The 12,857-nt window shown below is 39.9% G+C and overlaps 1 protein-coding gene across 2 annotated transcripts in view; it reads left to right on the top strand.

The window, feature by feature from the left end:
- The window catches only part of ADAMTSL1 (ADAMTS like 1), a 413,510-nt gene extending 403,798 nt beyond the window's left edge, over positions 1–9,712 (top strand). For both annotated transcript variants that reach the window (XM_090131351.1, XM_090131350.1), the window contains 4 exons: positions 1,113–1,320; positions 2,569–2,678; positions 3,572–3,792; positions 5,171–9,712. In XM_090131351.1, coding sequence (XP_089987477.1) covers positions 1,113–1,320; positions 2,569–2,678; positions 3,572–3,792; positions 5,171–5,277 — 646 coding nt within the window. In that variant the 3' untranslated portion in view covers positions 5,278–9,712. The remainder of the gene's footprint in view (positions 1–1,112; positions 1,321–2,568; positions 2,679–3,571; positions 3,793–5,170) is intronic.
- Positions 9,713–12,857: the final 3,145 nt, after the last annotated feature.

Below are 12,857 nucleotides of genomic sequence, written 5' to 3'. Positions count from 1 at the left end.
TATTTTCTTTGTCAGAAGTATATCTATTTATATACTTGTTTCTGAAATTAAGGAGTTAATCACTTGCAGAACACTGAGGATTAGTAGTGGATGCCTTTCCAGAGGGCTAGAGAATACCTATTGCCTGTTTTGTGAAGTAATCATAAGCAGTGCCATTAGAGGATGAGATGGGCACTATTTTCCTCCCAGTAACACCACACTTTTGCTGGGAATCCTGAAACTTAATGACTGCTGACTTAACCATAAATCTCCTCAGGGAACAAATAATCAGTTGTGTCAGTCCTGTTCCTACCAGTACCTTCCAAGTCCAGTGGTATGAGTCTTCCAACTAATGATAAATTGGCAAGGTTGTGTTAAGAATTTGTGCCTTTGGACATAATAGTTTGGACAAATAATTTGGATAATTATTTTCTGTCATTAGAGGTTTTTTATTAGTTATACTGGATTTTTTAAACCTCTGATAATACGGGGTTGACAAATGCACAGTCTGAGCTCAAAAGGAAAGTCGAAACATGTCCTTTGTCTCTGTGTTGTCTGGACACCAAATCCATCCTTGCACAACCTTCAGGCTTTCCTGGATTATCTCAGCTGTCGGGGAGATAACAGAGCAGGCCAACAGGCCCTAGCAACGTCTTGGTTCCAATCTGTCAGCAGCGAGTTCAAAGTGCCCTGAGAGCTACTCCATCAACTTTACAGGGACAGTTTTTCCTGCCAAGGAGTGGAAATGGGCCGTAGCCAGTGACTGCAACCTGTTGTCAAGGCCCCTGTTGTGCAGTGGTGTGAGAGCAGCCATGCCAAACCACTGTGACTGGACAAAAAATATTTATTAGGCTTTTAAAAACAACATTAAGAGGAAAAAGTGGATTCTGTGCCCAGAGAACCCTCAGAGAGATGCTTAAATAAAAAATGTACTTTTTTCTCAGCTTTCATCTTACGACCAGTTTTCGATGGCTACTACAGGGGTCTGAGTGCAGTACTGTGATGCAAGTCATTGTTAGCTTACTTTGGGCCAGTACATCAAGTCCTGTTGACACTGATGATACTGCAGACAGTGCACTTATTCACACATTAGCACATATTTGCTCCCTGACCTTCTTGCCTTTCTCTCACAGGTGGATGGTAACATCATGGTCTGCATGTACACGGAGCTGCGGTGGAGGAATCCAAATGCGACGAGTGACATGCCAACGACTGACAGCAAAAGGCAGCTCTGTCCCAATGTCAAATGAAGCCTGTGCTCAAGCATCCAAGCGCCCAGTGGACACACAGAACTGTAACAGGCAACCCTGTGTTGAGTGGGTGGCCTCCTCCTGGGGCCAGGTAAGGAGCATGCTAGCAGTCTGAAGACTCATTTTGTGGGTTAGGAAGAGTGACAGAAGATGAGAGGCTGTGGTCTGCAAGCTGTACTCTGCAGGCTTTTGAGAAGGTGATTAATTTGCTTAGTGCTTTCAACTCTGTATTTGATACAATGCATGTTTGGGTCTCTGTACCTTCAGGCAGAATCAGAAGAACCACATGTGAACAGGATTTCCACTGCAGACTCCTCTTTTGTCCCCAATGGAAAGGTCTGCCCCTAGACAGGTTACAAATAAGTTACAAGTTTGAAAAATAGCATTCTGCTTTCTCTAAGTCTACAGGTGCTCTTTGCACTTATGGAATGTGTTTCAGTTTAAGTTTTCAGGAGTCAGATCTGATGGCTATGGTAGATTTGGTGGAGTGTTTACAAGAAAACAGTTCTAAAAGATTCTAATGGTGCCTGAGAAACTTATAAAATAGAAGTATTCACTTCATAACAAAATGCAGGAGAGATCATGAGCCTCCCCCTTCCAAAACTTCCTTCTTCCTCACATTAAAGCTCCTTTCTTCAAACCCCTTGTCTGTTCTGGAATATAATGGCCAGATACTCATCAAGTAAACTGTTCACTAACTGTTAATTTAACTTAAAACAACAAAAACACATGCTTAATATCCAGAACTAACTGTGATTTAATTGAAGGAGAAGATTAGAAGAGATAAACAGCAAGTGTGCAACTGATACTTGAATAGGTTAGGATGTCTTTTTTGCTGGAACATACTTTCAGATATGCTACTTCTGACATGCTTTCCTTTCTTGTCCTGCAATACTTTTTTTTTTTTCTCCAGTGGAATATTATTTTGGTTCAATATGTTCTTTGTTACTAACAATTTGCTCGTAAATTGTGGTAGTACAAGCTGCAAAATGCACAGTAAAAGGAATGTATCGAGATTTCCTGTATGGATCATAGGCTCTTGGCTAATGATGTGAGAGCATTTTATTTGCCCTACAGATGTATTTAAGATTGAACTATTGAAGAGGAGAGGGTAATGAATCTAGAGAGCAGATACAGAAATGCTGTTTCAATATAGCTGGAGGGGATGAAGTAGGACAAATGATAAATGTGTGCTCAGCCTCCAAAGTGTGCAGAACTGCAGGAAATTCTTGAAAGCTGCACAGTTACTGCATGGCAATATGCACTTTATTTCACCAGCAGTCTTACAAAAGGAGAACATTGACTTTTACCTCCATTAAGTGATTTTCTGTTTTCACAGTGTAATGGGCCTTGCATTGGGCCACGACTCGCTGTGCAACACAGACAGATATTTTGCCAGACAAAAGATGGGACTTCTGTGTCATCTGATCAGTGCAGTGCCTTACCGAGGTAGGACAGAAATATCTTACACCACTGTTCTTTGAGAGATTTTGAATAAACTGGAGGTTTAGCAAACATCTTTTGGGTTTTCCCTGTGCAGCAAAGCGGTCATGTTGTAACCTGTTAAATTATGTGGCATAAACCTCAGCAGGCTTAAGCCAAGACTTCAGTATTCATTCATATCAGCCCCAGAGGTAATAAATACATAAATAAAAATAAAATTAAGAAAATAATTTTAGGAAAACACACAAGAGCTGGCTAACAATTGAAGAACTAGCATAATAAAACCTAACTGAAACACTGTGCTATCTCTGAGAGTAGGAGCATGTTCATTATCTGCTAGTGGTGAACTTCCAAAGCTTCCAGTCTCCCTATCTCTCAATGCAACACAAATGCTAACTGGATAAGAATGACACATTTGTTTTTCTTCAAATAAAATCCACTGACTTTGTAGAAACATATTTATTTCCCATTAGACTGTGCTGAAGGTAAAAAGAGATTATATAAGAACATTTTTTGTTTCCTGTTGATTGCGGACATCAAAAAGTAACAAACCTTTGATGTGTTTGAATGGGTGCTACTTCATTCATTACACCTTTTTTAGTGGCATTCTGCTGCGGCATTTATGGGCTGGTGATATTTAAGTGAAACACTCCAGCAGTTCAAATTTTTGTTCAACTCCAGTTGTCCTATACCAGTTGACAATATCTGAAGGTCTAGCCTGTGAGTGCAGTTGAAAATTGCTTTTCAGTGCACCGAGCTTATTTCTGCTTGCACACGGTGAAGACAGGGCTCAGAATAAGTAATACTTGGGGCACACAAGGCTTGCAGGGTGTGCAGAGTGGCACACACTTCTTGCACAGTGCAGTGAGTGACTTTTGCCCCTTCACTTTTGCTCACAGGCCTTTGAGCACTCAGAACTGCTGGACTGACATCTGTGGCGTGCATTGGAGGGTCAGCTTGTGGACAGTGTGTACAGCTACCTGTGGAAACTACGGCTTCCAGTCCCGGCGTGTGGACTGCGTGCACATCCGTACCAACAAACCTGTGCTCGAGCACTACTGCTCCTGGAGACCACGGCCAGTCAACTGGCAGCGCTGCAACATCACGCCCTGTGAGAACAGTACGTTTATGAGCAGAGGGAGGGATGGGTGTGAGGAGGTGGAAAGACTGTGGGTCCTCCATGAGGAGTCATGTCTCCAAAATGCAGTTCTGGGCATCACAGCTCAGCTTTCTGGAGAACGTCTAGCTTGAACACATGCAAAACACATTGTCCAAAGCTCAGCATCTTGGTGGGAGGGCATGGTGCCTGCTGTGGTTTGTTGGCAGTGGTGCTGGCACCAGGGTTGCATGCCCATGCTAACCATTTAAAATGGCTGATGCAGCCTCAGCTTTCTGTTGATGCTACAGCTAGGAGGAAAAATACAACTCACAAACAGTGTTCACTGTTTTTTAAAGAAGTCTAAATCCACTGAGTCGGTTAATGCTGGGAATTGCTGAACTGGAAGCTGCTTGCTTTCAGGTGACAAGCAACAAGTTGTGCCTGCAAGAGAAAAAGAAAAGTTAAAAATATTTTTTTTTTAAATAAAAAAAAAATAATTTAAAAGAAGAAGAAGCAGCAGAACAGATGCTTTAGTTGTTGCCGAGCTGTGCTGCACAGAGCCCAGGTTGTTTGAGCTTCTCATGCTGCCCTGCCAACAAGGTCGCCGGGTGTGCATAAGGGAGGGGCCAGAACCAGGACAGCGACCTAAATTGGCCAAAGGGATGTCCAATACCATGTGGTGTCATGCAAAAAAGTATAAAACACTGGGAAGTTGGCTGCAGGGACAGCCACTGCTTGGAAACTGTCTACCTCAGACAGCAGGTGGTGAACAACTGTGTTGTGTATCACTTGTTTTGCAAGTATGCATGTATAATAATATCATTACTGTTATTTCTCTTTTCATTTTTTGTCTTAGTAAATAGATTTTATCTCAACCACAAGTTCTACTTTGTTTTTTTCCCAATTCTCTTCCTCCGTTTCACTGGGAATGGGAGGAGTGGTGTTAATGGGTGTCATGCTAAGCTGCCTGCTGGCTTAAAACACAGAGTTAGAAGGGAGCATCAGTGATCATCTTGTCCAGCTGCCTGACTTGAGGTTTTTAGAGCTGCTCTGCTGAAATGAATTTCCAGTTTCATTTACTACTTCACCTTCTGTTTAACAACTATTACGAAACTCTTTCTAGAGCATCAGATGGCAAACTGTGCTGGAGTGCAAAAACTGTGCTGAGTGTTGGAGCAGCTTCAAAAGCCATCTTCACACTCTGAAAGCCATAGCTGCCCACTGCATTCCCCTTTGATCCTTTAGTGGCTTAAAGTCCCCACTCAGTGTCTGCAGTAAGTCAAGATCATGCTCACAGTGAGACCTCCCAGCATAAAACTGTTTTGAATTGCTTTCAAATGAAAAAATCTTTCTTTCATTGCTTCATCACCATCTCTCCTTTTTGTTTCCCCTTCGACAGTGGAGTGCAGAGACACCACAAGGTACTGTGAGAAAGTGAAGCAGCTCAAACTCTGCCAGCTCAGCCAGTTCAAATCACGCTGCTGTGGGACTTGCGGAAAAGCCTGAAGGCGAATGCGATGAAAATGGAGGAACAAGGGGATCTCAGCTTTTGCTTCACTGAGGCAAAGACTTCTACAGAAAATATAAATGGAATGGAATTCTTTTTTTTTTTTTCATTTTATTTATTTATTTCCCTTTAAAAAGGAAAAAAGAGAAGAAAAAATGGAAAAAGAAAACCCTTTACCAAATTGTTGTTGTAAAGGGACTTGACAAATTTTCCCTTTTAGATATCTGGGAGACAGAATGCAGCAAAACATGGTCATGGAGGGTAGATCACAAAGATTCAATGAATCCCATGGCACCGGGCCTGAGAGGAGTGGGGCTGAACCATAGTCCATGTACATACTTGGGAATACACCATCAGACAAATGGAGAAGTGGATCAAAATCAAAATGTAGCATCAGATTCAACCACCAAATCAAACAAATCAAACTGTCTGATACTTGGTGGGGCAAACAAAACAAAGACTAGACATTCTTCAGTGCAGTATACAGACCTTACATTTGTTTTAGACTAATTTGGGTATATAAGCATATGATACTGTTTTATAAATCTATCAGTTACATCCAACATTGAATTTCTTTTTTCCTTTCTATGTCCTTCTCATCACAGGCCTTCAGATGATCTCAGTGGGAGATCTTGTTAATGTTTGAGGATCAAGTCTGGTGTCTGAGAAAGTTGAGCCATGTTGTGTAATGTGAGTGAGTCTAGAAGATATCTGAAAATGCTCACAAGTTGCATTTGTGTGAGAGGGTTGGAGCTAAGAGTGTTGCCTTCAGCATAAAGGTTATGATGTCAGCTATTATCTAGGAGAAGGAAAGAAAGTATGATCTTCTGCAGGCGGGCTATAAGACAAACCTGCAAATGCTGTCCTGTAAAAAACACAGGCAGGTAAGATGTGGAAACGAGAGCTGCTTGGCATCCTACTTCCTACTAACACTTACTTGGAATAGGTAGGAGTACCAGTATCCAAAGTTAAAGTGCTTTCAGAGGTGGCATTTTTATAAGAAATTTGAGGAACTGGGTTTTTTTTTTTCTACTAACATGGTTATTTTCTATCCTAATGGCCAATCCTTTCAGAAAAGTAGTAGATATTTTCTGATATTGCTGGCTGTTCCTACTTAATATGACCAGAATAGATTCAGCATTAGCCCCAGAGGACTAACACTAAGAAAATTTTTAAAATTTGCTCCTCTATGGCTGTGTTACACAACAAAATGTGTGCTGTAAAGCTGCACATTTTTAAACCCAGGTACTACACCCTAAAGAGATTTTCTAAAAAGTGAGCCTCAAACATCACCATATTGCATGCTGTCTATGAATCTTTCTCCATGGTCAGCTGCAGTGGTTATTCATCCAGTGAAGTGCTTTGTCCTTTTAGTTCCTGGACAATCCCTTCTCTACTCTGAATAGAGCCTTAAAATTAGAAGAGATTTGCAAAGGAGGGAGTTTGAGCATCATAAGAAATTTAAAGGTGATCTGTCTGGATTTGAGGTCTTGGTTCAAGACCATTTCTAAATTAAAGGCTTGGTTGTGCCTCATCCCCTGTGGGGCTCAGGCCTTGTGGTGCATTATTGAAATGCTGTCCAAGTGCTGCTGTGTTACAGCTTCCATGATGTGGCTTTTTCAGCAAAACTGGGAGTCCACTTCTCAGGTCAGTGTCATGTTCAAGACACAGACCTGTCTCTGATTGCTTCGGAATACATATGTCAGTGGTAGCTCTCACTACAAATGGGTCTTCAAGAAATAGTGTTGCTAAGCTTCAGTGTAACTTTTTATTTAAAAAAAAAGAATGTCTTTCTATGTATGTAAATGTATATCTTTTCTGTATATTTATTAGGATTTCTTGTATAAAAAGTGCAATATTAATAATTGTACATTATTTTGTCCAGATAAAACTATTTGTTTGGGTTTTTTTAAATCTCCCCAGAATTTTGTTCCTCTGAAATCAATGATAATAGAGAAATTCTCACTTGCTTTTAATTGAGGATCTGCTTCACTGTGCACAGAGAGCTTTCTAAAATATGATGTGAGGGAAGGATGATATTTTTAACTTGTGAATTGATAGTTATGCATGGAATAAAGGACAATTCCTTAATACTAATAATAACAGTAATAACAAGAAGAACTATAAGAATGTGGTGGACATTTCTAATACAGTAGTTAACAAAAAGCAGCACAGGGAAGTACTGACATTTGTTTGACTGCAAAGCATATTTATATTCATGTTGAATAGCAGCTGTGTAACTGTGCCCAGGATAAACAAGGTGATTAGATCTGGAGGAGCAGTTGTGTCATCTCTGCACAGTGTGAATTTAATTTCATATATTTGTTCCGTGAATTGTGATTTGGCAGCATCTCAATAATATAAGACTTCTGGATATTTTACAAAAGGAATTTTTCTTTCTCTAACAAGAAAGCAAACCAGCAAATTTGTATTTATATAATTTTTGTACAGGTAATGCAGGTTACTTACTTAACTACTGCTGTCTGATGTGCTGTTAATATTAAGTTTAAAAACAAAAGCCAAACAAGGAGCATGCTGTCCTTATTCTGTATTATAATGGTAGCAAACAGCTGTTACAATAAATACATATGATCACCATCACCCTCTTTCCCCACAGCAGGAGCTACCCTGTTGTCATTTCTTCTAAAAGTCTCCAGACATTAACATTCCACACCCAGTCTTGGAGAACTTTTTGAATTCTTCATCACGCTTGCTTTACTCTTTTCCACCTCTACAGCTCTTCTAGGAGTAGATGGTCTTCGCTGGTCGTAGGTTCATGGAAATCAGTAGAAGTGATTATTCATACACAGAAACTCTCAAAGACATTTTGTAACTCTCCTCAGTAATCTCTGGAGTGAAGCAACACCCACAACCTAATATTCAGGATCTTATAGATCCTTATAGATCTCTGCTGCCTTCAGTAACAGAGCTTACAACTCCTTGAAGCATCAGGAATACACTTAGAAGAAAACCTAGTCACGATGAAAATTACTTGGGGGTGTTAGGGAGGGTGGGAATAGGAATAAAGCAAAGACATTTTCTCTTAAAAAAGACAAAAGACAAAGGTTTTGAAAACTAAGTTGATTCTTCTGTCTCCCTTTTCAAACAAACTTTATAATGTATCTTCTAAAAAAGGAACAGTGATTTTGTTTTGATTTACTGAGAATTTACCCAGTATGATGTTTTGAGACACCTGCACTGCAAGGAAATAAATAATACCTCACATACAGTTTTAGGCTGACGATCAGCCCTTAGACTTCCAAGTGACAGAACTGAATGTAATGGGAATTTGAAATGGGAATTTGTCATTCATTTTGAGTAAAGCAAGTAGAAAAGCTGGTGTTGATGTAAAATGAAAAGCAGACCAGCTTAGATTCTCCAGAGAACAATTATTCCCTTTTTATACATATGACTCTTGTTACGAGTCAAGTCAGAATGCTTTCAGAACCTTCAAAGCAAGCTTCCAGTTTTGTTCTCCCTACTAATTTTCACTGAGAAAGAAAAACAGTTGTGCAACAAGCAGAGAAATGCAGTGCTGAAAGGTTCCCAATAGGAGACTTATCCCAGCTTCCTGTTCCGTGGAAAAATAAGCACATCTAAGTTACTCCTTTAAAGCCACAGAAGGCATGGGGAAAGCTTTCTGAAGTAATCATGGAATGTTTTTTCCTACTATCTTCCATCTTTCCTACTATCACCCATCAAGGGTGGAACTTATTGGTTCAGCTTCTTTCAGAATTTTGACTCTCTAGCCTTCCCTTCCCATTGCTTTAGCTAGCTTATCTGCACCCTCTCTCATTTTTAGTTCCTGTAGTTGGGCACTCACTCCAATGCATAAGTAGCACCAGTAGCTGGAAAATAGTCTTGAATGATTTGCATTCACACTTCAGATCAAGGCTTCTGCTTGCAATCACTTCACATTTTGGCTTGTCCACTTCATAGCCCAGTATTGCTGCTGGCATACCCTCATCTATTAATATTAACAACACTAGAACCCTGATTTTTGCCACTGGAAATAGTATTGTATCACCTCATCTATTAATATTAGCAAGACTAGAACCCTTATTTTTGCCACTGGAAATACTATTATATCACCAGTGTGGTATAACTCACAGAGCTCTTCAGTATGTTCTTTATTTCAGCTTTTAAGTACTAGATGTAGAAGAGGAAGTATGGAGGTTTCTGTGATGTTAACATTTGAAATAGCTACTACAACTTGTCAGCTTCTTTTTAGAGACACCGACTTGGTTAGTGGAATACAGATTACTGAATCATGATGTGCTCTAAGAATGACATGTGTCAACATTATTACTGATTTCTATCTACTGCTTCCATCTCATCCTCTTTTCAAGTTATCCTATTAAAGATAAAGGTAATGATCACCATACTGTCTGTTCTGTACCCAAACACTGATTTATAAATAAATTTGTTTCTGTATCCATGTAATCTGAAACCTAAATCTGTACAAACAGGTGAGCCAAGCGCTAGCTCTTTTCCAGATTTTCAGGACCATCAAAGTCCTCCTAACTTCTTAACAACAACTGTCAGTGAGTCACTAGTCATTTCAGCTAGTTCATACAAAATAAACTTTATTCATTTGGTTATCTGTTTTTAACTTGGAAGCTTTCAAACTGTTTGAATGCCAGATTTTCATACACACTACCAATGTAAGCAGATGGGAAAATCAGAATCACAGATGCTTATGATGGCCCTGCATATCAGCAGACCACCGTACAGGAATCGTCAACTTAACATTTTTCTTCATCCTCTCATTTAAAAGTACATAAATTTATCTATGATCTTATGTATTGACTGTCACGCTCAGTATTTATTTACGAATACAAATATTTTTGGCTTATCAGCGTTTTCACCCACATTGTTTTTCACTTTCACCCAACTTTTTCCAGTCAATCAAAATCAAATCTAAAACCTAGTCATATGCCTAGCCATTTTCACCACATCTTGCAATAAGACTCTTACTTTTACATATATATTTATACTTCTATAGGGAGATGATAGAAATTATGTTCAGTAATTTGTAACCTAAAGTGTTATTTGTCTACATATATAAGGGGAAAGGCAAAGGCACAGCATTTCCTCTTTCAATTACATGTTTCTATGCTCCCCTACCTTTTCACTGAGATACAATTTACTTACTCTCATTCTCAACTTCATACATTGAGACATCTATACAATAGTAAATTTTTTTTGCCTTTATCCCTCTGAGAAGGAAATATAGTGTGAAGTCTCATCTTTTCTTCATTGATCACTGCTGAAGACTGAAACGAGAAAGTCCATGAAACCACAAACTTCAGGCCTTCTCTTTGACCACTGCGGCTATGAAATCTAGAACAGCCCATACTGAACTATCAATTGTGCTTTGGATGCCAGAGGCAGCAAGGCTGAGAGTTAATAAGTGCTTTAGCTTTAGAGAAGTATCTTTGTGAGGCCCATCCAGAAGAGTTTTTTTCAAATGAAAAAAAAAGAAAAAGAGAGAGAGAGAGAGATAAATTGTCAAAATCAAGTACAAAGAAACTCACAAAATGTACTTAAAGCCCATCACCAGCAGTTGCTTCCCTCTGATCCTTGCAAGAGTTCATGCTCCTATAAGAGGGCTCTGTGCTTCAAGAAACTTCAAGACTAACACAGCATATAATGGCTATTCATCAGTTTAAAAAACAAAACAAAACAAAACAAAACAAAAAACCAACTTGTAAGTACTGTTGTCAGAGATAATGATAGCAAAGCATGAGCTTCCTACCTGAAGTGAAAGTATCTGACATAAAATGAAAGACTGAAAGTCTGCTTCCAATGCCATCAAATATTACAATCAAATATTTTTCACTCTCGTGACAGTTTCGATAGTGCACTTCATTTTTTTTTAAATGCAGGAAACCCACAGGTTGCCCAGAGAGGTGGTAGAAGCCCCAACCTCGGAGACATTGAAGGTCAGGCTGGAGGGAGCTCAGGACACCTTGATGGAGTTTATGTGTTCCCATTCATTGCAGGGGGGTTGGACTAGAAGATCATTCAAGGTCTCTTCTAACTCAAAAAATTCAATGATTCTATGATTGTAAGACCTGCTTTTCCCTCGCACTTGTCAACTATACACCAGTGCCTTTAGTACTGTTAGTGATGAGCATGTGCTGGCAGACCTGCAGACACTACAGCCACACAGAAACGTAGGATTGCATGGGAATGTTTTCGATGCCCCTTTTTGAACCTGTATCAATCTGTACAATGTGCAAGTCATTCTTCCTACTTCTGCTGTTAATTTCACTGCTCGTCGGTCCATGAGCTGTGGCAGATAAGAATAAGCAACCCACCCTCGCTCATTGCTCCTCAGCACTTCACTTTGCCCGTGCCAACAGCCTGGAGCCACTACTGCCTCCTCGTTTACCTGCACAGCTCCAAAGAGCTCTGTGGGTCTGGCAGCTGAGCAGCCAGGGGAGCAGGAGGCCATTCAGCTGGCTGGAACCAGGGATAAGATCTGTGAAACTGACAGATGGAGCTTACAAGCCAATATAGTGAACAAGCTTTATGCCACTTGTTCACAGTACATTTTGCTATCTCTCGTGCTAACAATTCTGTTGCTACTTAGGGCAACAAAAACAAAAACAAAAACAAACAAACAAAAAAGAGTGTTTCTTAAGCCTATAAGCCCTTTGCAAAGAAAAGCACTAGATTTGTGTAGACATGAATAAAAGTATGCAGTTTCATGTGGCTAAAAGGGAAAGGGGCACCAGAGTGTTGTGCTCTTGCTACACATGAACACTGTTTGCTTAAGTAGCAGCAGGATGTGACTGTACAGTAAGCACAGTTATGCGCACATGATTAGGATGACATGGGCATGGGAAACCACTCACTGCTCCTTGATGCTATAAAGCAGTCTGCTGTTTCTAGTTCTCACACGAGGTCTGAGCTTACTTTGACTGCAGACTCACTATGGAAAAGCACAAAAACAAAACTTGAACCGAAACTTGAACCAGACAAGCTGTCAACAGCCAGTTCTCCAAGTGAGGAGTCAGAGTGGGTTTCTTTTCTTTTAAGGAAATGCTCAATGCAGGCATGTCCAACTTGTAGCCCAGTCCAGCTCACCCCTGCCCTGTCCTGTCATGGCAGCAGTCCTTCCCACCAAGCAGCCTGGCCTAGCTCCTCAGCACAAACCCAACGCCAGTGTGCTATTAACCTTACCTGGGCTGAAACCAGAGCAAAGTGCAGTGACAACTGACAGCAAATAAGTTTATGCATTTTGATACGCTGGTTATACACAGTCCTGTGAACAACAGAAAACATGCAGCCGTGTTTTTCATTTTAATAAAGCAATTTGAGAAGAACTTCCAAGATGGCTGAAAAAAAATCATCCATTTTTCATTTTATTTGCCATTTTCGCCATTTTCAGTAGACTTAAATACATTACTTCTAAATTTTGATATTGAATGTGTAAAGTTGTAATCAAAAATCTGATTGTGTCTCTTTACCAGATTTTTATAAGCTCTTCTTAACAAGAGAGAAATACTCCTTGCTTCATAACCACATCTTATCCGTATCATCACTTTTGGGAGCATGTGCATTTGTGAAC

The sequence above is a fragment of the Phasianus colchicus genome, chromosome Z (genome assembly GCF_987193195.1).
Source record: "Phasianus colchicus chromosome Z, bPhaCol1.hap1.1, whole genome shotgun sequence".
Classification (NCBI taxonomy): Eukaryota; Metazoa; Chordata; class Aves; order Galliformes; family Phasianidae; genus Phasianus; species Phasianus colchicus.
This window is presented reverse-complemented; position numbering and strand designations above follow the sequence as displayed.